Here is a 24,257-nt window from a genome sequence, read left to right as displayed (position 1 = left end):
GTAGTAGTAGTAGTAGCCTGTATCTATATAGCAGTAGTAGTAGTAGTAGTAGCCTGTATCTATAGAGCAGTAGTAGTAGTAGTAGCCTGTATCTATATAGTAGTAGTAGTAGCCTGTATCTATATAGTAGTAGTAGTAGTAGCCTGTATCTATATAGCAGTAGTAGTAGTAGTAGTAGTAGTAGCCTGTATCTATATAGCAGTAGTAGTAGTAGTAGTAGTAGTAGCCTGTATCTATATAGCAGTAGTAGTAGCCTGTATCTATATAGTAGTAGTAGTAGTAGTAGTAGTAGTAGTAGCCTGTATCTATATAGCAGTAGTAGTAGTAGTAGTAGCCTGTATCTATATAGCAGTAGTAGTAGCCTGTATCTATATAGCAGTAGTAGTAGTAGCCTGTATCTATATAGCAGCTGTAGTAGTAGTAGCCTGTATCTATATAGCAGCAGTAGTAGTAGTAGTAGTAGCCTGTATCTATATAGCAGTAGTAGTAGTAGTAGTAGCCTGTATCTATATAGCAGTAGTAGTAGCCTGTATCTATATAGCAGCAGTAGTAGTAGTAGTAGTAGCCTGTATCTATATAGCAGCAGAAGTAGTAGTAGTAGTAGTAGCCTGTATCTATATAGCAGTAGTAGTAGCCTGTATCTATATAGTAGTAGTAGTAGTAGCCTGTATCTATATAGCAGTAGTAGTAGTAGTAGTAGTAGCCTGTATCTATATAGCAGTAGTAGTAGTAGTAGTAGCCTGTATCTATATAGCAGTAGTAGTAGTAGCCTGTATCTATATAGCAGTAGTAGTAGTAGTAGCCTGTATCTATATAGCAGTAGTAGTAGTAGTAGTAGCCTGTATCTATAGAGCAGTAGTAGTAGTAGCCTGTATCTATATAGTAGTAGTAGTAGCCTGTATCTATATAGTAGTAGTAGTAGTAGCCTGTATCTATATAGCAGTAGTAGTAGTAGTAGTAGTAGTAGCCTGTATCTATATAGCAGTAGTAGTAGTAGTAGTAGTAGCCTGTATCTATATAGCAGTAGTAGTAGCCTGTATCTATATAGTAGTAGTAGTAGTAGTAGTAGTAGTAGCCTGTATCTATATAGCAGTAGTAGTAGTAGTAGTAGCCTGTATCTATATAGCAGTAGTAGTAGCCTGTATCTATATAGCAGTAGTAGTAGTAGCCTGTATCTATATAGCAGCTGTAGTAGTAGTAGCCTGTATCTATATAGCAGCAGTAGTAGTAGTAGTAGTAGCCTGTATCTATATAGCAGCAGTAGTAGTAGTAGTAGTAGCCTGTATCTATATAGCAGTAGTAGTAGTAGTAGCCTGTATCTATATAGCAGTAGTAGTAGTAGTAGTAGCCTGTATCTATATAGCAGTAGTAGTAGTAGTAGTAGCCTGTATCTATATAGCAGTAGTTGTAGTAGTAGTAGCCTGTATCTATATAGCAGTAGTTGTAGTAGCCTGTATCTATATAGCAGTAGTAGTAGTAGCCTGTATCTATATAGCAGTAGTAGTAGTAGCCTGTATCTATATATTAGTAGTAGTAGTAGCCTGTATCTATATAGTAGTAGCCTGTATCTATATAGCAGTAGTAGTAGTAGTAGTAGCCTGTATCTATATAGCAGTAGTAGTAGTTGTAGTAGTAGTAGTAGTAGTAGTAGTAGTAGTAGTAGCCTGTATCTATATAGCAGTAGTAGTAGTAGTAGTAGTAGTAGTAGTAGTAGTAGTAGTAGTAGCCTGTATCTATATAGCAGCAGTAGTAGTAGTAGTAGCCTGTATCTATATAGCAGCAGTAGTAGTAGTAGTAGCCTGTATCTATATAGCAGTAGTAGTAGCCTGTATCTATATAGCAGTAGTAGTAGCCTGTATCTATATAGCAGTAGTAGTAGTAGTAGTAGTAGCCTGTATCTATATAGCAGTAGTAGTAGTAGTAGTAGTAGTAGTAGTAGTAGTAGTAGTAGTAGTAGTAGTAGTAGTAGTAGCCTGTATCTATATAGCAGTAGTAGTAGTAGTAGTAGCCTGTATCTATATAGCAGTAGTAGTAGCCTGTATCTATATAGCAGTAGTAGTAGCCTGTATCTATATAGCAGTAGTAGTAGCCTGTATCTATATAGCAGTAGTAGTAGTAGTAGTAGTAGTAGCCTGTATCTATATAGCAGTAGTAGTAGCCTGTATCTATATAGTAGTAGTAGCCTGTATCTATATAGCAGTAGTAGTAGTAGTAGTAGTAGCCTGTATCTATATAGCAGCTGTAGTAGTAGTAGCCTGTATCTATATAGCAGCAGTAGTAGTAGTAGTAGTAGCCTGTATCTATATAGCAGCAGTAGTAGTAGTAGTAGTAGCCTGTATCTATATAGCAGTAGTAGTAGTAGTAGCCTGTATCTATATAGCAGTAGTAGTAGTAGTAGTAGCCTGTATCTATATAGCAGTAGTAGTAGTAGTAGTAGCCTGTATCTATATAGCAGTAGTTGTAGTAGTAGTAGCCTGTATCTATATAGCAGTAGTTGTAGTAGCCTGTATCTATATAGCAGTAGTAGTAGTAGCCTGTATCTATATAGCAGTAGTAGTAGTAGCCTGTATCTATATAGCAGTAGTAGTAGTAGCCTGTATCTATATAGTAGTAGCCTGTATCTATATAGCAGTAGTAGTAGTAGTAGTAGCCTGTATCTATATAGCAGTAGTAGTAGTTGTAGTAGTAGTAGTAGTAGTAGTAGTAGTAGCCTGTATCTATATAGCAGTAGTAGTAGTAGCCTGTATCTATATAGTAGTAGCCTGTATCTATATAGCAGTAGTAGTAGTAGTAGTAGTAGCCTGTATCTATATAGCAGTAGTAGTAGTTGTAGTAGTAGTAGTAGTAGTAGTAGTAGTAGCCTGTATCTATATAGCAGTAGTAGTAGTAGCCTGTATCTATATAGTAGTAGCCTGTATCTATATAGCAGTAGTAGTAGTAGTAGTAGCCTGTATCTATATAGCAGTAGTAGTAGTTGTAGTAGTAGTAGTAGTAGTAGTAGTAGTAGCCTGTATCTATATAGCAGTAGTAGTAGTAGTAGTAGTAGTAGTAGTAGTAGTAGTAGTAGTAGTAGTAGCCTGTATCTATATAGCAGCAGTAGTAGTAGTAGTAGCCTGTATCTATATAGCAGCAGTAGTAGTAGTAGTAGCCTGTATCTATATAGCAGCAGTAGTAGTAGCCTGTATCTATATAGCAGTAGTAGTAGTAGTAGCCTGTATCTATATAGCAGTAGTAGTAGTAGTAGTAGTAGCCTGTATCTATATAGCAGTAGTAGTAGTAGTAGTAGTAGTAGTAGTAGTAGTAGTAGTAGTAGCCTGTATCTATATAGCAGTAGTAGTAGTAGTAGTAGTAGTAGCCTGTATCTATATAGCAGTAGTAGTAGCCTGTATCTATATAGCAGTAGTAGTAGCCTGTATCTATATAGCAGTAGTAGTAGCCTGTATCTATATAGCAGTAGTAGTAGCCTGTATCTATATAGCAGTAGTAGTAGCCTGTATCTATATAGTAGTAGTAGCCTGTATCTATATAGCAGTAGTAGTAGCCTGTATCTATATAGCAGTAGTAGTAGTAGCCTGTATCTATATAGCAGCAGTAGTAGTAGTAGCCTGTATCTATATAGCAGCAGTAGTAGTAGTAGTAGCCTGTATCTATATAGCAGCAGTAGTAGTAGTAGTAGCCTGTATCTATATAGCAGCAGTAGTAGTAGCCTGTATCTATATAGCAGTAGTAGTAGTAGTAGCCTGTATCTATATAGCAGTAGTAGTAGTAGTAGTAGTAGCCTGTATCTATATAGCAGTAGTAGTAGTAGTAGTAGTAGTAGTAGTAGTAGTAGTAGCCTGTATCTATATAGCAGTAGTAGTAGTAGTAGTAGTAGTAGCCTGTATCTATATAGCAGTAGTAGTAGCCTGTATCTATATAGCAGTAGTAGTAGCCTGTATCTATATAGCAGTAGTAGTAGCCTGTATCTATATAGCAGTAGTAGTAGCCTGTATCTATATAGCAGTAGTAGTAGCCTGTATCTATATAGTAGTAGTAGCCTGTATCTATATAGCAGTAGTAGTAGCCTGTATCTATATAGCAGTAGTAGTAGTAGCCTGTATCTATATAGCAGCAGTAGTAGTAGTAGCCTGTATCTATATAGCAGCAGTAGTAGTAGTAGTAGTAGCCTGTATCTATATAGCAGTAGTAGTAGTAGTAGCCTGTATCTATATAGCAGCAGTAGTAGTAGTAGTAGTAGCCTGTATCTATATAGCAGTAGTAGTAGTAGTAGTAGCCTGTATCTATATAGCAGTAGTAGTAGTAGTAGTAGTAGCCTGTATCTATATAGCAGTAGTAGTAGTAGTAGTAGCCTGTATCTATATAGCAGTAGTAGTAGTAGTAGTAGCCTGTATCTATATAGCAGTAGTTGTAGTAGTAGTAGCCTGTATCTATATAGCAGTAGTAGTAGCCTGTATCTATATAGCAGTAGTAGTAGCCTGTATCTATATAGCAGTAGTAGTAGCCTGTATCTATATAGCAGTAGTAGTAGTAGTAGTAGTAGTAGTAGTAGCCTGTATCTATATAGCAGTAGTAGTAGCCTGTATCTATATAGTAGTAGTAGCCTGTATCTATATAGTAGTAGTAGTAGCCTGTATCTATATAGCAGTAGTAGTAGTAGTAGTAGCCTGTATCTATATAGCAGTAGTAGTAGCCTGTATCTATATAGCAGTAGTAGTAGTAGCCTGTATCTATATAGCAGTAGTAGTAGTAGCCTGTATCTATATAGCAGCAGTAGTAGTAGTAGCCTGTATCTATATAGCAGCAGTAGTAGTAGTAGTAGTAGCCTGTATCTATATAGCAGTAGTAGTAGTAGTAGCCTGTATCTATATAGCAGTAGTAGTAGTAGTAGTAGCCTGTATCTATATAGCAGTAGTAGTAGTAGTAGTAGCCTGTATCTATATAGCAGTAGTTGTAGTAGTAGTAGCCTGTATCTATATAGCAGTAGTTGTAGTAGCCTGTATCTATATAGCAGTAGTAGTAGTAGCCTGTATCTATATAGCAGTAGTAGTAGTAGCCTGTATCTATATAGCAGTAGTAGTAGTAGCCTGTATATATATAGTAGTAGCCTGTATCTATATAGCAGTAGTAGTAGTAGTAGTAGTAGCCTGTATCTATATAGCAGTAGTAGTAGTTGTAGTAGTAGTAGTAGTAGTAGCCTGTATCTATATAGCAGTAGTAGTAGTAGTAGTAGTAGTAGTAGTAGTAGTAGTAGTAGCCTGTATCTATATAGCAGCAGTAGTAGTAGTAGTAGCCTGTATCTATATAGCAGCAGTAGTAGTAGCCTGTATCTATATAGCAGTAGTAGTAGCCTGTATCTATATAGCAGTAGTAGTAGTAGTAGCCTGTATCTATATAGCAGTAGTAGTAGTAGTAGTAGTAGCCTGTATCTATATAGCAGTAGTAGTAGTAGTAGTAGTAGTAGCCTGTATCTATATAGCAGTAGTAGTAGTAGTAGTAGCCTGTATCTATATAGCAGTAGTAGTAGCCTGTATCTATATAGCAGTAGTAGTAGCCTGTATCTATATAGCAGTAGTAGTAGCCTGTATCTATATAGCAGTAGTAGTAGTAGTAGTAGCCTGTATCTATATAGCAGTAGTAGTAGCCTGTATCTATATAGTAGTAGTAGCCTGTATCTATATAGCAGTAGTAGTAGCCTGTATCTATATAGCAGTAGTAGTAGTAGCCTGTATCTATATAGCAGCAGTAGTAGTAGTAGCCTGTATCTATATAGCAGCAGTAGTAGTAGTAGTAGTAGCCTGTATCTATATAGCAGTAGTAGTAGTAGTAGCCTGTATCTATATAGCAGCAGTAGTAGTAGTAGTAGTAGCCTGTATCTATATAGCAGTAGTAGTAGTAGTAGTAGCCTGTATCTATATAGCAGTAGTAGTAGTAGTAGTAGTAGCCTGTATCTATATAGCAGTAGTAGTAGTAGTAGTAGCCTGTATCTATATAGCAGTAGTAGTAGTAGTAGTAGCCTGTATCTATATAGCAGTAGTTGTAGTAGTAGTAGCCTGTATCTATATAGCAGTAGTAGTAGCCTGTATCTATATAGCAGTAGTAGTAGTAGTAGTAGTAGTAGCCTGTATCTATATAGCAGTAGTAGTAGCCTGTATCTATATAGCAGTAGTAGTAGCCTGTATCTATATAGCAGTAGTAGTAGCCTGTATCTATATAGCAGTAGTAGTAGCCTGTATCTATATAGCAGTAGTAGTAGCCTGTATCTATATAGTAGTAGTAGCCTGTATCTATATAGCAGTAGTAGTAGCCTGTATCTATATAGCAGTAGTAGTAGTAGCCTGTATCTATATAGCAGCAGTAGTAGTAGTAGCCTGTATCTATATAGCAGCAGTAGTAGTAGTAGTAGTAGCCTGTATCTATATAGCAGTAGTAGTAGTAGTAGCCTGTATCTATATAGCAGCAGTAGTAGTAGTAGTAGTAGCCTGTATCTATATAGCAGTAGTAGTAGTAGTAGTAGCCTGTATCTATATAGCAGTAGTAGTAGTAGTAGTAGTAGCCTGTATCTATATAGCAGTAGTAGTAGTAGTAGTAGCCTGTATCTATATAGCAGTAGTAGTAGTAGTAGTAGCCTGTATCTATATAGCAGTAGTTGTAGTAGTAGTAGCCTGTATCTATATAGCAGTAGTAGTAGCCTGTATCTATATAGCAGTAGTAGTAGCCTGTATCTATATAGCAGTAGTAGTAGCCTGTATCTATATAGCAGTAGTAGTAGTAGTAGTAGTAGTAGTAGTAGCCTGTATCTATATAGCAGTAGTAGTAGCCTGTATCTATATAGTAGTAGTAGCCTGTATCTATATAGTAGTAGTAGTAGCCTGTATCTATATAGCAGTAGTAGTAGTAGTAGTAGCCTGTATCTATATAGCAGTAGTAGTAGCCTGTATCTATATAGCAGTAGTAGTAGTAGCCTGTATCTATATAGCAGTAGTAGTAGTAGCCTGTATCTATATAGCAGCAGTAGTAGTAGTAGCCTGTATCTATATAGCAGCAGTAGTAGTAGTAGTAGTAGCCTGTATCTATATAGCAGTAGTAGTAGTAGTAGCCTGTATCTATATAGCAGTAGTAGTAGTAGTAGTAGCCTGTATCTATATAGCAGTAGTAGTAGTAGTAGTAGCCTGTATCTATATAGCAGTAGTTGTAGTAGTAGTAGCCTGTATCTATATAGCAGTAGTTGTAGTAGCCTGTATCTATATAGCAGTAGTAGTAGTAGCCTGTATCTATATAGCAGTAGTAGTAGTAGCCTGTATCTATATAGCAGTAGTAGTAGTAGCCTGTATATATATAGTAGTAGCCTGTATCTATATAGCAGTAGTAGTAGTAGTAGTAGTAGCCTGTATCTATATAGCAGTAGTAGTAGTTGTAGTAGTAGTAGTAGTAGTAGCCTGTATCTATATAGCAGTAGTAGTAGTAGTAGTAGTAGTAGTAGTAGTAGTAGTAGTAGCCTGTATCTATATAGCAGCAGTAGTAGTAGTAGTAGCCTGTATCTATATAGCAGCAGTAGTAGTAGCCTGTATCTATATAGCAGTAGTAGTAGCCTGTATCTATATAGCAGTAGTAGTAGTAGTAGCCTGTATCTATATAGCAGTAGTAGTAGTAGTAGTAGTAGCCTGTATCTATATAGCAGTAGTAGTAGTAGTAGTAGTAGTAGCCTGTATCTATATAGCAGTAGTAGTAGTAGTAGTAGCCTGTATCTATATAGCAGTAGTAGTAGCCTGTATCTATATAGCAGTAGTAGTAGCCTGTATCTATATAGCAGTAGTAGTAGCCTGTATCTATATAGCAGTAGTAGTAGTAGTAGTAGCCTGTATCTATATAGCAGTAGTAGTAGCCTGTATCTATATAGTAGTAGTAGCCTGTATCTATATAGCAGTAGTAGTAGCCTGTATCTATATAGCAGTAGTAGTAGTAGCCTGTATCTATATAGCAGCAGTAGTAGTAGTAGCCTGTATCTATATAGCAGCAGTAGTAGTAGTAGTAGTAGCCTGTATCTATATAGCAGTAGTAGTAGTAGTAGCCTGTATCTATATAGCAGCAGTAGTAGTAGTAGTAGTAGCCTGTATCTATATAGCAGTAGTAGTAGTAGTAGTAGCCTGTATCTATATAGCAGTAGTAGTAGTAGTAGTAGTAGCCTGTATCTATATAGCAGTAGTAGTAGTAGTAGTAGCCTGTATCTATATAGCAGTAGTAGTAGTAGTAGTAGCCTGTATCTATATAGCAGTAGTTGTAGTAGTAGTAGCCTGTATCTATATAGCAGTAGTAGTAGCCTGTATCTATATAGCAGTAGTAGTAGCCTGTATCTATATAGCAGTAGTAGTAGCCTGTATCTATATAGCAGTAGTAGTAGTAGTAGTAGTAGTAGTAGTAGTAGTAGTAGTAGCCTGTATCTATATAGCAGTAGTAGTAGCCTGTATCTATATAGTAGTAGTAGCCTGTATCTATATAGTAGTAGTAGTAGCCTGTATCTATATAGCAGTAGTAGTAGTAGTAGTAGCCTGTATCTATATAGTAGTAGTAGTAGCCTGTATCTATATAGCAGTAGTAGTAGCCTGTATCTATATAGCAGTAGTAGTAGTAGCCTGTATCTATATAGCAGTAGTAGTAGTAGCCTGTATCTATATAGCAGCAGTAGTAGTAGTAGCCTGTATCTATATAGCAGCAGTAGTAGTAGTAGTAGTAGCCTGTATCTATATAGCAGCAGTAGTAGTAGTAGTAGTAGCCTGTATCTATATAGCAGTAGTAGTAGTAGTAGTAGTAGCCTGTATCTATATAGCAGTAGTAGTAGTAGTAGTAGCCTGTATCTATATAGCAGTAGTAGTAGTAGTAGCCTGTATCTATATAGCAGTAGTAGTAGTAGTAGTAGTAGCCTGTATCTATATAGCAGTAGTAGTAGTAGTAGTAGCCTGTATCTATATAGCAGTAGTAGTAGTAGTAGTAGCCTGTATCTATATAGCAGTAGTTGTAGTAGTAGTAGCCTGTATCTATATAGCAGTAGTTGTAGTAGCCTGTATCTATATAGCAGTAGTAGTAGTAGCCTGTATCTATATAGCAGTAGTAGTAGTAGCCTGTATCTATATAGCAGTAGTAGTAGTAGTAGCCTGTATCTATATAGCAGTAGTAGTAGTAGCCTGTATCTATATAGTAGTAGCCTGTATCTATATAGCAGTAGTAGTAGTAGTAGTAGCCTGTATCTATATAGCAGTAGTAGTAGTAGTAGTAGTAGTAGTAGTAGTAGCCTGTATCTATATAGCAGTAGTAGTAGTAGTAGTAGTAGTAGTAGTAGTAGCCTGTATCTATATAGCAGCAGTAGTAGTAGTAGTAGCCTGTATCTATATAGCAGCAGTAGTAGTAGTAGTAGCCTGTATCTATATAGCAGTAGTAGTAGCCTGTATCTATATAGCAGTAGTAGTAGTAGTAGTAGTAGCCTGTATCTATATAGCAGTAGTAGTAGTAGTAGTAGTAGTAGTAGCCTGTATCTATATAGCAGTAGTAGTAGTAGTAGTAGCCTGTATCTATATAGCAGTAGTAGTAGCCTGTATCTATATAGCAGTAGTAGTAGCCTGTATCTATATAGCAGTAGTAGTAGCCTGTATCTATATAGCAGTAGTAGTAGTAGTAGTAGTAGTAGCCTGTATCTATATAGCAGTAGTAGTAGCCTGTATCTATATAGTAGTAGTAGCCTGTATCCATATAGTAGTAGTAGTAGCCTGTATCTATATAGCAGTAGTAGTAGTAGTAGTAGCCTGTATCTATATAGCAGTAGTAGTAGCCTGTATCTATATAGCAGTAGTAGTAGTAGCCTGTATCTATATAGCAGCAGTAGTAGTAGTAGCCTGTATCTATATAGCAGCAGTAGTAGTAGTAGTAGTAGCCTGTATCTATATAGCAGTAGTAGTAGCCTGTATCTATATAGCAGCAGTAGTAGTAGTAGTAGTAGCCTGTATCTATATAGCAGTAGTAGTAGTAGTAGTAGCCTGTATCTATATAGCAGTAGTAGTAGTAGTAGTAGTAGCCTGTATCTATATAGCAGTAGTAGTAGTAGTAGCCTGTATCTATATAGCAGTAGTAGTAGTAGCCTGTATCTATATAGCAGCAGTAGTAGTAGTAGTAGTAGCCTGTATCTATATAGCAGTAGTTGTAGTAGTAGTAGCCTGTATCTATATAGCAGTAGTTGTAGTAGCCTGTATCTATATAGCAGTAGTAGTAGTAGCCTGTATCTATATAGCAGTAGTAGTAGTAGCCTGTATCTATATAGCAGTAGTAGTAGTAGCCTGTATCTATATAGCAGTAGTAGTAGTAGTAGCCTGTATCTATATAGCAGCAGTAGTAGTAGTAGTAGTAGCCTGTATCTATATAGCAGTAGTAGTAGTAGTAGTAGCCTGTATCTATATAGCAGTAGTAGTAGTAGTAGTAGTAGCCTGTATCTATATAGCAGTAGTAGTAGTCGTAGCCTGTATCTATATAGCAGTAGTAGTAGTAGTAGTAGCCTGTATCTATATAGCAGTAGTAGTAGTAGTAGCCTGTATCTATATAGCAGTAGTTGTAGTAGTAGTAGCCTGTATCTATATAGCAGTAGTTGTAGTAGCCTGTATCTATATAGCACTAGTAGTAGTAGCCTGTATCTATATAGCAGTAGTAGTAGTAGCCTGTATCTATATAGCAGTAGTAGTAGTAGCCTGTATCTATATAGCAGTAGTAGTAGTAGCCTGTATCTATATAGCAGTAGTAGTAGTAGCCTGTATCTATATAGCAGTAGTAGTAGTAGCCTGTATCTATATAGCAGTAGTAGTAGTAGCCTGTATCTATATAGTAGTAGTAGTAGTAGTAGCCTGTATCTATATAGCAGTAGTAGTAGTAGTAGTAGCCTGTATCTATATAGCAGTAGTAGTAGTAGTAGTAGTAGTAGCCTGTATCTATATAGCAGTAGTAGTAGTAGTAGTAGTAGTAGTAGCCTGTATCTATATAGCAGCAGTAGTAGTAGTAGTAGCCTGTATCTATATAGCAGTAGTAGTAGCCTGTATCTATATAGCAGTAGTAGTAGCCTGTATCTATATAGCAGTAGTAGTAGTAGTAGTAGTAGTAGCCTGTATCTATATAGCAGTAGTAGTAGCCTGTATCTATATAGCAGTAGTAGTAGCCTGTATCTATATAGCAGTAGTAGTAGCCTGTATCTATATAGCAGTAGTAGTAGCCTGTATCTATATAGCAGTAGTAGTAGCCTGTATCTATATAGCAGTAGTAGTAGTAGTAGTAGCCTGTATCTATATAGCAGTAGTAGTAGCCTGTATCTATATAGCAGTAGTAGTAGTAGTAGTAGCCTGTATCTATATAGTAGTAGTAGTAGCCTGTATCTATATAGCAGTAGTAGTAGCCTGTATCTATATAGCAGTAGTAGTAGTAGTAGTAGCCTGTATCTATATAGCAGTAGTAGTAGCCTGTATCTATATAGCAGTAGTAGTAGCCTGTATCTATATAGCAGTAGTAGTAGCCTGTATCTATATAGCAGTAGTAGTAGCCTGTATCTATATAGCAGTAGTAGTAGCCTGTATCTGTGTTGTTGTAGTAGCCTGTATCTATATAGCAGTAGTAGTAGCCTGTATCTATATAGCAGTAGTAGTAGCCTGTATCTATATAGCAGTAGTAGTAGCCTGTATCTTTGTTGTTGTAGTAGTAGCCTGTATCTATATAGCAGTAGTAGTAGCCTGTATCTATATAGCAGTAGTAGTAGCCTGTATCTATATAGCAGTAGTAGTAGCCTGTATCTATATAGCAGTAGTAGTAGCCTGTATCTATATAGCAGTAGTAGTAGCCTGTATCTGTGTTGTTGTAGTAGCAGTAGTAGTAGTAGTAGTAGTAGCCTGTATCTGTGTTGTAGTAGTAGTAGCCTGTATCTGTATAGCAGTAGCCTGTATCTGTATGGCAGTAGTAGTAGTAGTAGTAGTAGCCTGTATCTGTGTAGTAGTAGTAGCCTGTATCTATATAGTAGTAGTAGTAGCCTGTATCTATATAGTAGTAGTAGTAGCCTGTATCTATATAGTAGTAGTAGTAGCCTGTATCTATATAGCAGTAGTAGTAGCCTGTATCTATATAGCAGTAGTAGTAGCCTGTATCTATATAGCAGTAGTAGTAGCCTGTATCTGTGTTGTTGTAGTAGCAGTAGTAGTAGTAGTAGCCTGTATCTGTGTTGTAGTAGTAGTAGTAGTAGCCTGTGTCTGTATAGCAGTAGCCTGTATCTGTATGGCAGTAGTAGTAGTAGTAGTAGCCTGTATCTGTGTAGTAGTAGTAGCCTGTATCTATATAGTAGTAGTAGTAGCCTGTATCTGTATATATAGCAGTAGTAGTAGCCTTTATCTGTATATCTGTATAGCAGTAGTCTGTATAGCAGCAGTAGTAGTAGTAGTAGTAGTAGTAGTAGCCTGTATCTGTATAGCAGTAGCCTGTATCTGTATAATAGTAGTAGTAGTAGTAGTAGTAGTAGCAGCCTGTATCTGTATAGCAGTAGCCTGTATCTGTGTAGTAGTAGTAGTAGTAGTAGTAGCCTGTATCTGAGTAGTAGTAGTAGTAGTAGTAGTAGTAGCCTGTATCTGAGTAGTAGTAGTAGTCTGTATAGTAGTAGTAGTAGTAGTAGTAGCCTGTATCTGTATAGTAGTAGTAGTAGTAGTAGCATGTATCTGTATAGCAGTAGTAGTAGTAGCCTGTATCTGTATAGCAGTAGCCTGTATCTGTATGGCAGTAGTAGTAGTAGTAGCCTGTATCTGTGTAGTAGTAGTAGTAGTAGTAGTAGTAGTAGTAGTAGCCTGTAGTAGTAGTAGCCTGTAGTAGTAGTAGTAGTAGTAGCCTGTATCTGTAGTAGTAGTAGCCTGTATCTGTAGTAGTAGTAGCAGTAGCCTGTATCTGTAGTAGTAGTAGCAGCAGCCTGTATCTGTAGTAGTAGTAGCAGCAGCCTGTATCTGTAGTAGTAGTAGCAGCAGCCTGTATCTGTAGTAGTAGTAGCAGCAGCCTGTATCTGTAGTAGTAGTAGCAGCAGCCTGTATCTGTAGTAGTAGTAGCAGCAGCCTGTATCTGTAGTAGTAGTAGCAGCAGCCTGTATCTGTAGTAGTAGCAGCAGCAGCCTGTATCTGTAGTAGTAGCAGCAGCAGCCTGTATCTGTAGTAGTAGCAGCAGCAGCCTGTATCTGTAGTAGTAGTAGCAGCAGCAGCCTGTATCTGTAGTAGTAGCAGCAGCAGCAGCCTGTATCTGTAGTAGTAGTAGCAGCAGCAGCAGCCTGTATCTGTAGTAGTAGTAGCAGCAGCAGCCTGTATCTGTAGTAGTAGTAGCAGCAGCAGCCTGTATCTGTAGTAGTAGCAGCCGCAGCCTGTATCTGTAGTAGTAGAAGCCGCAGCCTGTATCTGTAGTAGTAGTAGTAGCAGCAGCAGCCTGTATCTGTAGTAATAGTAGTAGTAGCAGCAGCCTGTATCTGTAGTAATAGTAGTAGTAGCAGCAGCCTGTATCTGTAGTAATAGTAGCAGCAGCCTGTATCTGTAGTAGTAGTAGTAGTAGTAGTAGCAGCCTGTATCTGTAGTAGTAGTAGCAGCAGTCTGTTGTAGTAGTAGTAGTAGTAGTAGTAGTAGTAGTAGTAGCCTGTATCTGTATAGTAGTAGTAGCCTGTGTCTGTATAGCAGTAGTAGTAGCAGCAGCCTGTAGTAGTAGTAGTAGTAGCCTGTATCTGTAGTAGTAGTAGTAGTAGTAGCCTGTATCTGTATAGCAGTAGTAGTAGTAGCCTGTATCTGTATAGCAGCAGTAGTAGTAGCAGTAGCCTGTATCTGTATAATAGTAGTAGTAGTAGTAGTAGCAGCCTGTATCTGTATAGCAATAGCCTGTATCTGTATAGTAGTAGTAGTAGTAGTAGTAGTCTGTATCTGTATAGTAGTAGTCTGTATCTGTATAGTAGTAGTAGTAGTAGTAGTAGTAGTAGTAGTAGTAGTAGCCTGTATCTGTATAGCAGTAGTAGTAGCAGCAGCCGTTAGTAGTAGTAGTAGTAGTAGCAGCAGCAGCCTGTATCTGTAGTAGTAGTAGTAGTAGCCTGTATCTGTATAGCAGTAGTAGTAGTAGCCTGTATCTGTATAGCAGCAGTAGTAGTAGTAGTAGCCTGTATCTGTATAGCAGTAGCCTGTATCTGTATAATAGTAGTAGTAGTAGTACTAGTAGCAGCCTGTATCTGTATAGCAATAGCCTGTATCTGTATAGTAGTAGTAGTAGTAGTAGTCTGTATCTGTATAGTAGTAGTAGTAGTAGTAGTAGTAGTAGTAGTAGTAGCCTGTATCTGAGTAGTAGTAGTAGTCTGTATAGTAGTAGTAGCCTGTATCTGTATAGTAGTAGTAGTAGTAGCCTGTATCTGTATAGCAGTAGCCTGTATCTGTATGGCAGTAGTAGTAGTAGTAGTAGTAGTAGTAGTAGCCTGTATCTGTGTAGTAGTAGTAGTAGTAGTAGTAGCCTGTATCTGTGTAGTAGTAGTAGTAGTAGTAGCCTGTATCTGTGTAGTAGTAGTAGTAGTAGTAGTAGCAGCAGCCTGTATCTGTAGTAGTAGCAGCAGCCTGTATCTGTAGTAGTAGCAGCAGCCTGTATCTGTAGTAGTAGCAGCAGCCTGTATCTGTAGTAGTAGCAGCAGCCTGTATCTGTAGTAGTAGCAGCAGCCTGTATCTGTAGTAGTAGTAGCAGTCTCTATCTGTAGTAGTAGCAGCAGCAGCCTGTATCTGTAGTAGTAGCAGCAGCAGCCTGTATCTGTAGTAGTAGTAGCAGCAGCCTGTATCTGTAGTAGTAGTAGCAGCAGTCTGTAGTAGTAGTAGTAGTAGTAGTAGTAGTAGCCTGTATCTGAGTAGTAGTAGTAGTCTGTATAGTAGTAGTAGCCTGTATCTGTATAGTAGTAGTAGTAGTAGTAGTAGCATGTGTCTGTATAGCAGTAGTAGTAGTAGTAGCATGTGTCTGTATAGCAGTAGTAGTAGTAGCCTGTATCTGTATAGCAGTAGCCTGTATCTGTATGGCAGTAGTAGTAGTAGTAGTAGTAGTAGTAGTAGCCTGTATCTGTGTAGTAGTAGTAGTAGTAGCCTGTATCTGTGTAGTAGTAGTAGTAGTAGCCTGTATCTGTGTAGTAGTAGTAGTAGTAGTAGCCTGTATCTGTGTAGTAGTAGTAGTAGTAGTAGTAGCCTGTATCTGTGTAGTAGTAGTAGTAGCCTGTATCTGTGTAGTAGTAGTAGTAGTAGTAGTAGCCTGTATCTGTGTAGTAGTAGTAGTAGTAGTAGTAGCCTGTATCTGTGTAGTAGTAGTAGTAGTAGTAGCAGCAGCCTGTATCTGTAGTAGTAGCAGCAGCCTGTATCTGTAGTAGTAGCAGCAGCCTGTATCTGTAGTAGTAGCAGCAGCCTGTATCTGTAGTAGTAGCAGCAGCAGCCTGTATCTGTAGTAGTAGTAGCAGTCTGTATCTGTAGTAGTAGCAGCAGCAGCCTGTATCTGTAGTAGTAGCAGCAGCAGCCTGTATCTGTAGTAGTAGTAGCAGCAGCCTGTATCTGTAGTAGTAGTAGCAGCAGTCTGTAGTAGTAGTAGTAGTAGCAGCAGCCTGTATCTGTAGTAGTAGTAGCAGCAGTCTGTAGTAGTAGTAGTAGTAGTAGTAGTAGTAGTAGCCTGTATCTGTATAGCAGTAGTAGTAGCAGCAGCCTGTATCTGTAGTAGTAGTAGCAGCAGTCTGTAGTAGTAGTAGTAGTAGTAGCCTGTATCTGTATAGTAGTAGTAGCCTGTATCTGTATAGTAGTAGTAGTAGTAGTAGTAGTAGCAGCAGCAGCAGCCTGTATCTGTAGTAGTAGTAGTAGCCTGTATCTGTATAGCAGTAGTAGTAGTAGCCTGTATCTGTATAGTAGTAGTAGTAGTAGTAGTCTGTATAGCAGTAGTAGTATTAGTAGTAGTTGTAGTAGTAGCCTGTATCTGTGTAGTAGTAGTAGTAGCCTGTATCTGTGTAGCAGTAGTAGTAGTAGCCTGTATCTGTGTAGCAGTAGTAGCCTGTATCTGTATAGCAGTAGTAGTAGTAGTAGTAGTAGTAGTCTGTAGTAGTAGTAGTAGTAGTAGCCTGTATCTGTATAGTAGTGGTAGCCTGTATCTGTATAGTAGTAGTAGTAGTAGTAGTAGTAGTAGTAGTAGTAGTAGTAGTAGTAGTAGTAGTAGTAGTAGTAGTAGTAGTAGTAGCAGCAGCAGCCTGTATCTGTAGTAGTAGTAGTAGCCTGTATCTGTATAGTAGTAGTAGTAGTAGTAGCCTGTATCTGTATAGCAGTAGTAGTATTAGTAGTAGTTGTAGTAGTAGTAGTAGCCTGTATCTGTGTAGTAGTAGTAGTAGCCTGTATCTGTGTAGTAGTAGTAGCCTGTATCTGTGTAGCAGTAGTAGCCTGTATCTGTATAGCAGTAGTAGTAGTAGTAGTAGTAGCCTGTATCAATGTAGTAGTAGTATCCTGTATCTGTGTAGTAGTAGTAGCCTGTATCTGTATAGCAGTAGTAGTAGTAGCCTGTATCTGTATAGCAGTAGTAGTAGTAGTAGCCTGTATCTGTATAGCAGTAGTAGTAGTAGCCTGTATCTGTATAGTAGCCTATGTATGTAAGTAATATTAATATCTTACAGGGGATCTACTAGGTTTAAGTACTAGGCTTCTCTTCTATTATATAGTCTAATATTATAATACAGTGGATCACTAGTACTAGGCTTCTCTTCTGTTATATAGTCTAATATTATCATACACTAACCCTAACCTTAGGGCTATAGGCCTATATTCAGTCAGGGACCTGATGCATTTAACACTCACATCTACAGCTGAACCGATGTGGACAATTATCTCTCTAACTTAACCCTCACCCCTCTCTGTAACCTAACCCTCACCCCTCTCTGTATCCTAACCCTCACCCCTCTCTGTAACCTAACCCTCACCCCTCTCTGTATCCTAACCCTCACCCCTCTCTGTAACCTAACCCTCACCCCTCTCTGTATCCTAACCCTCACCCCTCTCTGTATCCTAACCCTCACCCCTCTCTGTATCCTAACCCTCACCCCTCTCTGTATCCTAACCCTCACCCCTCTCTGTATCCTAACCCTCACCCCGCTCTCTAACTTAACCCTCACCCCTCTCTCTAACTTAACCCTCACCCCTCTCTCTAACTTAACCCTCACCCCTCTCTGTATCCTAACCCTCACCCCTCTCTGTGTCCTAACCTTCACCCCTCTCTGTATCCTAACCCTCACCCCTCTCTGTATCCTAACCTTCACCCCTCTCTGTATCCTAACCCTCACCCCTCTCTGTAACCTCACCCCTCTCTGTAACCTCACCCCTCTCTGTATCCTAACCCTCACCCCTCTCTGTATCCTAACCCTCACCCCTCTCTGTATCCTAACCCTCACCCCTCTCTGTAACCTCACCCTCACCCCTCTCTGTAACCTCACCCTCACCCCTCTCTGTATCCTAACCCTCACCCCTCTCTGTAACCTAACCCCTCTCTGTAACCTCACCCCTCTCTGTATCCTAACCCTCACCCCTCTCTGTAACCTCACCCTCACCCCTCTCTGTATCCTAACCCTCACCCCTCTCTGTAACCTAACCCTCACCCCTCTCTGTAACCTCACCCTCACCCCTCTCTGTAACCTCACCCCTCTCTGTAACCTCACCCCTCTCTGTATCCTAACCCTCACCCCTCTCTGTAACCTAACCCTCACCCCTCTCTGTAACCTCACTCCTCTCTGTATCCTAACCTTCACCCCTCTCTGTAACCTAATCCTCACCCCTCTCTGTATCCTAACCCTCACCCCTCTCTGTATCCTAACCCTCACCCCTCTCTGTATCCTAACCCTCACCCCTCTCTGTATCCTAACCCTCACCCCTCTCTGTAACCTAATCCTCACCCCTCTCTGTATCCTAACCCTCACCCCTCTCTGTATCCTAACCCTCACCCCTCTCTGTATCCTAACCTTCACCCCTCTCTGTAACCTAATCCTCACCCCTCTCTGTATCCTAACCCTCACCCCTCTCTGTATCCTAATCCTCACCCCTCTCTGTATCCTAACCCTCACTCCTCTCTGTGTCCTAACCCTCACCCCTCTGTGTTATCAGGTATGTGATCGGCACTTTGGAGCTCTTGGTAGCAGAGAACTATATGATAGTGTATCTGAACGGAGCCACGTCCAGGAAGAAGATGCCCAGTGTGGGCTGGCTCAGGAAGTGCTACCAGCAGATCGACCGCAGGTGAGACACAGTAGCCCAGTTACTCTGTTACCCAGTTACCCAGTTACCCAGTTACTCTGTTACCCAGTTACTCTGTTACCCAGTTACTCTGTTACCCAGTTACTCTGTTACCCAGTTACTCTGTTACCCAGTTACCCAGTTACTCTGTTACTCAGTTACCCAGTTACTCTGTTACTCAGTTACCCAGTTACCCTGTTACTCTGTTACCCAGTTACTCTGTTACCCAGTTACTCTATTACCCAGTTACTCTGTTACCCAGTTACTCTGTTACCCAGTTACCCAGTTACTCTGTTACCCAGTTAATCTGTTACTCTGTTACTCTGTTACTCTGTTACCCAGTTACTCTGTTACCCAGTTACTCTGTTACCCTGTTACCCAGTTACTCTGTTACTCAGTTACTCTGTTACCCAGTTACTCTGTTACTCAGTTACTCTGTTACCCAGTTACCCAGTTACTCTGTTACCCAGTTACCCAGTTACTCTGTTACTCTGTTACCCAGTTACTCTGTTACCCAGTTACTCTGTTACCCAGTTACTCTGTTACCCAGTTACTCTGTTACCCAGTTACCCAGTTACTCTGTTACCCAGTTACCCAGTTACCCAGTTACCCAGTTACTCTGTTACCCTGTTACCCTGTTACCCTGTTACCCTGTTACCCAGTTACCCAGTTACTCTGTTACCCAGTTACCCAGTTACTCTGTTACCCAGTTACTCTGTTACTCTGTTACCCTGTTACCCAGTTACCCTGTTACTCTGTTACTCTGTTACCCAGTTACTCTGTTACCCAGTTACTCTGTTACCCAGTTACTCTGTTACCCAGTTACTCTGTTACCCAGTTACCCAGTTACTCTGTTACCCAGTTACTCTGTTACCCAGTTACTCTGTTACCCAGTTACTCTGTTACCCAGTTACTCTGTTACCCAGTTAATCTGTTACTCTGTTACCCAGTTACTCTGTTACCCAGTTAATCTGTTACTCTGTTACCCAGTTAATCTGTTACTCTGTTACCCAGTTAATCTGTTACTCTGTTACCCAGTTAATCTGTTACTCTGTTACCCAGTTAATCTGTTACCCAGTTAATCTGTTACCCAGTTAATCTGTTACTCTGTTACCCAGTTAATCTGTTACTCTGTTACCCAGTTAATCTGTTACTCTGTTACCCAGTTAATCTGTTACTCTGTTACCCAGTTAATCTGTTACTCTGTTACCCAGTTACCCTGTTACTCTGTTACCCAGTAGACCTGGTACCCGGTGGTCGACCAGTACAGGCTTCTCAAATTACCCAACTACCACAATACAGCACACTGCTCTACCACAACACGTCTACAATACAGCACACTGCTCTACCACAATACAGCACACTGCTCTACCACAATACAGCACACTGCTCTACCACAATACAGCACACTGCTCTACCACAATACAGCACACTGCTCTACCACAATACAGCACACTGCTCTACCACAACATGTCTATAATACAGCACACTGCCCTACCACAATACAGCACACTGCTCTCCCACAATACAGCACACTGCTCTCCCACAATACAGCACACTGCTCTCCCACAATACAGCACACTGCTCTACCACAATACAGCACACTGCTCTACCACAATACAGCACACTGCTCTACCACAATACAGCACACTGCTCTACCACAACATGTCTACAATACAGCACACTGCTCTTCCACAACACGTCTACAATACAGCACACTGCTCTACCACAACATGTCTACAATACAGCACACTGCTCTACCACAATACAGCACACTGCTCTACCACAATACAGCACACTGCTCTACCACAATACGTCTACAATACAGCACACTGCTCTACCACAACATGTCTACAATACAGCACACTGCTCTACCGCAACACGTCTACAATACAGCACACTGCTCTACCACAATACAGCACACTGCTCTACCACAACATACACCATTAAGATAAGTGGTGTATGTGTGTAAAGTCCATGGAGAATAAGAGCGCCTCTTCCCAGCTTCCCACTGCTCTGAGGCTAGGAAACACTGTCACCACCGATAAATCTACATTTTCAAAAAGCATTTTTCTACGGCTGGCCATGCTTTCCACCTGGCTACCGCTACCCCGGCCAACAGCTCTGCACCTCCTGCAGCAAATTGCCCAACCCCCCGCTTCTCCTTCACCCAAATCCAGACAGCTGATGTTCTGAAAGAGCTGCAAAATCTGGATCCCTACAAATCAGCTGGGCTAGACAATCTGGACCCTCTCTTTCTAAAATGATCCATGAAATTGTTGCTATAACCCCTATTTACTAGCCTGTTCAACTTCTTTCGTATCGTCTGAGATCCCCAAAGATTGGAAAGCTGCCACGGTCATCCGGGGAGACACAAACTGTTATAGACCTATATCTATCCTACCCTGCCTTTCTAAAATCTTCGAAAGCCAAGTTAAAAAAACAGATCACTGACCATTTCGAATCTCACCGTACCTTCTCCGCTATGCAATCTGGTTTCCGAGCTGGTCATGGGTGCACCTCAGCCACGCTCAAGGTCCTAAACAATATCATAACCGTCATCGATAAAAGACAGTACTGTGCAGCTGTATTCATCGACCTGGCCAAGGCTTTCGACTCTGCCAATCACAGCATTCTTATCGGCGGACTCAATATCCTTTCTCAAATGACTGCCTCGCCTGGTTCACCAACTACTTCTCAGATAGAGTTCAGTGTGTCAAATCGGAGGGCCTGTTGTCTGGACCTCTGGCAGTCTCTATGGGGGTGCCACAGGGTTCAATTCTCGGGCCGACTCTCTTTTCTGTATATATCAATGATGTCGCTCTTGCTGCTGGGGATTCTCTGATCCACCTCTAAGCAGATGGCACCATTCTGTAAACATCTGGCCCTTTTTTGGACTCTCTAAACGATCTTCAATGCCATACAACACTCCTTCTGTGGCCTCCAACTGCTTTTAAATGCTAGTAAAACTAAATGCATGCTCTTCAACCGATTGCTGCCTGCACCCACCCGCCCGGCTAGCATCACTACTCTGGACAGTTCTGACGTAGAATATGTGGACAACTACAAATACCTGGGTGTCTGGTTAGACTGTAAACTCTCCTTCCAGACTCACATTAAGCATCTCCAATCCAAAATTAAATCTAGAATCGGCTTCCTATTTCGCAACAAAGCCTCCTTCACTCATGCTGCCAAACATACCCTCGTAAAACTGACTATCCTACCGATCCTCGACTTCGGCGATGTCATTTACAAAATAGCCTCCAATCCTCTACTCAGCAAACTGGATGCAGTCTATCACAGTACCATCCATTTTGTCACCAAAGCCCCATATACTACCCACCACTGCGACCTGTATGCTCTCGTTGGCTGGCCCTCGCTACATATTCGTCGCCAAACCCACTGGCTACAGGTCATCTACAAGTCTCTGCTAGGTAAAGCCCCGCCTTATCTCAGCTCACTGGTCACCATAGCAACACCCACCTGTAGCACACGCTCCAGCAGGTATATTTCACCGGTCATCCCCAAAGCCAACACTTCCTTTGGCCGCCTTTCCTTCCAGTTCTCTGCTGCCAATGACTGAAACGAACTGCAAAAATCACTGAAGCTGGAGACTCATATCTCCCTCTCTAACTTTAAGCATCAGCTGTCAGAGCAGCTCACCGATCACTGTAGCTGCACACAGCCCATCTGTAAATTGCCCACCCAACTACCTCATCCCCATATTGTATTTTGCTTCTTGTTCTTTTGCACCCCAGTATCTCAACTTGCACATCATCATCTGCACGTCTATCACTCCAGTATTAATGCTAAATTATAATTATTTTGACCTCTATGGCCTATTTATTGCCTTACCTCCCTACTCTTCTACATTTGCACACTCTGTACATAGATTTTTCTATTTTGTTGTTGACTGTATGTTTGTTTATGTGTAACTTTGTGTTGTTTGTGTCGCACTGCTTTGCTTTAACTTGGCCAGGTCGCAGTTGTAAATGAGAACTTGTTCTCAACTGGCCTACCTGGTTAAATAAAGGTGAAATAAAAAATAAATTAAAAAAAAGATATTTCTTACACCTATCAGAGATTTGGCATTCAGACCATGCCCATTGCCTAAGCTACCGGTGATGCCCGTTGCCTAAGCTACCGGTGATGCCCGTTGCCTAAGCTACCGGTGATGCCCGTTGCCTAAGCTACCGGTGATGCCCGTTGCCTAAGCTACCGGTGATGCCCGTTGCCTAAGCTACCGGTGATGCCCGTTGCCTAAGCTACCGGTGATGCCCGTTGCCTAAGCTACCGGTGATGCCCGTTGCCTAAGCTACCGGTGATGCCCGTTGCCGAAGCCATTGGATGTTCACTACGGACATGCCCTTTCTCCTCTTTCAGGTTAAGGAAGAATTTGAAGTCGTTGATTATCGTCCACCCCTCCTGGTTTATCCGCACCCTCCTGGCCCTCACCAAACCCTTTATAAGGTAGGTGGTCATAACCGTCACCCAACACTTCCTAAGGTAGGTAATAACCTTTCGTAAGGTACAGTAGGTGCCTCTGTTTTCATAATAAAGACCTATCGGATCCCTAAATGTCTTCTGCTTTCCTCGTTTCAGCTCAAAGTTCAGCCAGAAGATCCAGTTTGTGTTCAACTTGACAGACCTTTCTGTACTGGTTCCTATGGAATACGTCTCTATACCAGACTGCATTAAAGAGTAGGTCTATGTTGTATATATCTATACCAGACTGCATTAAAGAGTAGGTCTATGTTGTATATCTCTATACCAGACTGCATTAAAGAGTAGGTCTATGTTGTATATATCTATACCAGACTGCATTAAAGAGTAGGTCTATGTTGTATATCTCTATACCAGACTGCATTAAAGAGTAGGTCTATGTTGTATATCTCTATACCAGACTGCATTAAAGAGGTGGTCTATGTTGTATATATCTATACCAGACTGCATTAAAGAGGTGGTCTGTGTTGTATATATCTATACCAGACTGCATTAAAGAGTAGGTCTATGTTGTATATATCTATACCAGACTGCATTAAAGAGGTGGTCTGTGTTGTATATATCTATACCAGACTGCATTAAAGAGTAGGTCTATGTTGTATATCTCTATACCAGACTGCATTAAAGAGGTGGTCTGTGTAGTATATATCTATACCAGACTGCATTAAAGAGTAGGTCTGTGTTGTATATCTCTATACCAGACTGCATTAAAGAGGTGGTCTGTGTTGTATATATCTATACCAGACTGCATTAAAGAGTAGGTCTGTGTTGTATATCTCTATACCAGACTGCATTAAAGAGTAGGTCTATGTTGTATATCTCTATACCAGACTGCATTAAAGAGTAGGTCTGTGTTGTATATCTCTATACCAGACTGCATTAAAGAGGTGGTCTGTGTTGTATATATCTATACCAGACTGCATTAAAGAGTAGGTCTGTGTTGTATATCTCTATACCAGACTGCATTAAAGAGTAGGTCTGTGTTGTATATCTCTATACCAGACTGCATTAAAGAGTAGGTCTGTGTTGTATATCTCTATACCAGACTGCATTAAAGAGTAGGTCTGTGTTGTATATCTCTATACCAGACTGCATTAAAGAGTAGGTCTATGTTGTATATCTCTATACCAGACTGCATTAAAGAGGTGGTCTGTGTAGTATATCTCTATACCAGACTGCATTAAAGAGTAGGTCTATGTTGTATATATCTATACCAGACTGCATTAAAGAGTAGGTCTGTGTTGTATATCTCTATACCAGACTGCATTAAAGAGTAGGTCTATGTAGTATATATCTATACCACACTGCTTTAAAGACTAGGTCTGTGTTGTATATCTCTATACCAGACTGAATTAACCTCCCTGGGCTACACCTAGTCAACAGCCAGTGGAATCGCGTGGCACGAAATATAAATACCTCATAAATGCTATAACTTCAATTTCTCAAACATATAACTATTTC

General features: G+C 40.2%; 1 protein-coding gene across 2 annotated transcripts in view; it reads left to right on the top strand.

Moving 5' to 3' along the window:
• Positions 1 to 24,257, top strand: part of bnip2 (BCL2 interacting protein 2) — a 79,147-nt gene that overhangs the window by 51,610 nt on the left and 3,280 nt on the right. For both annotated transcript variants that reach the window (XM_045705975.2, XM_045705974.2), the window contains exons 8-10: positions 18,165 to 18,296; positions 22,677 to 22,763; positions 22,896 to 22,994. In XM_045705975.2, the coding sequence (XP_045561931.1) occupies positions 18,165 to 18,296; positions 22,677 to 22,763; positions 22,896 to 22,994 (318 nt within the window). The remainder of the gene's footprint in view (positions 1 to 18,164; positions 18,297 to 22,676; positions 22,764 to 22,895; positions 22,995 to 24,257) is intronic.

The sequence above is a fragment of the Salmo salar genome, chromosome 23, assembly GCF_965601325.2.
Source record: "Salmo salar chromosome 23, fSalSal1, whole genome shotgun sequence".
In the NCBI taxonomy this organism is placed as follows: Eukaryota; Metazoa; Chordata; class Actinopteri; order Salmoniformes; family Salmonidae; genus Salmo; species Salmo salar.
This window is presented reverse-complemented; position numbering and strand designations above follow the sequence as displayed.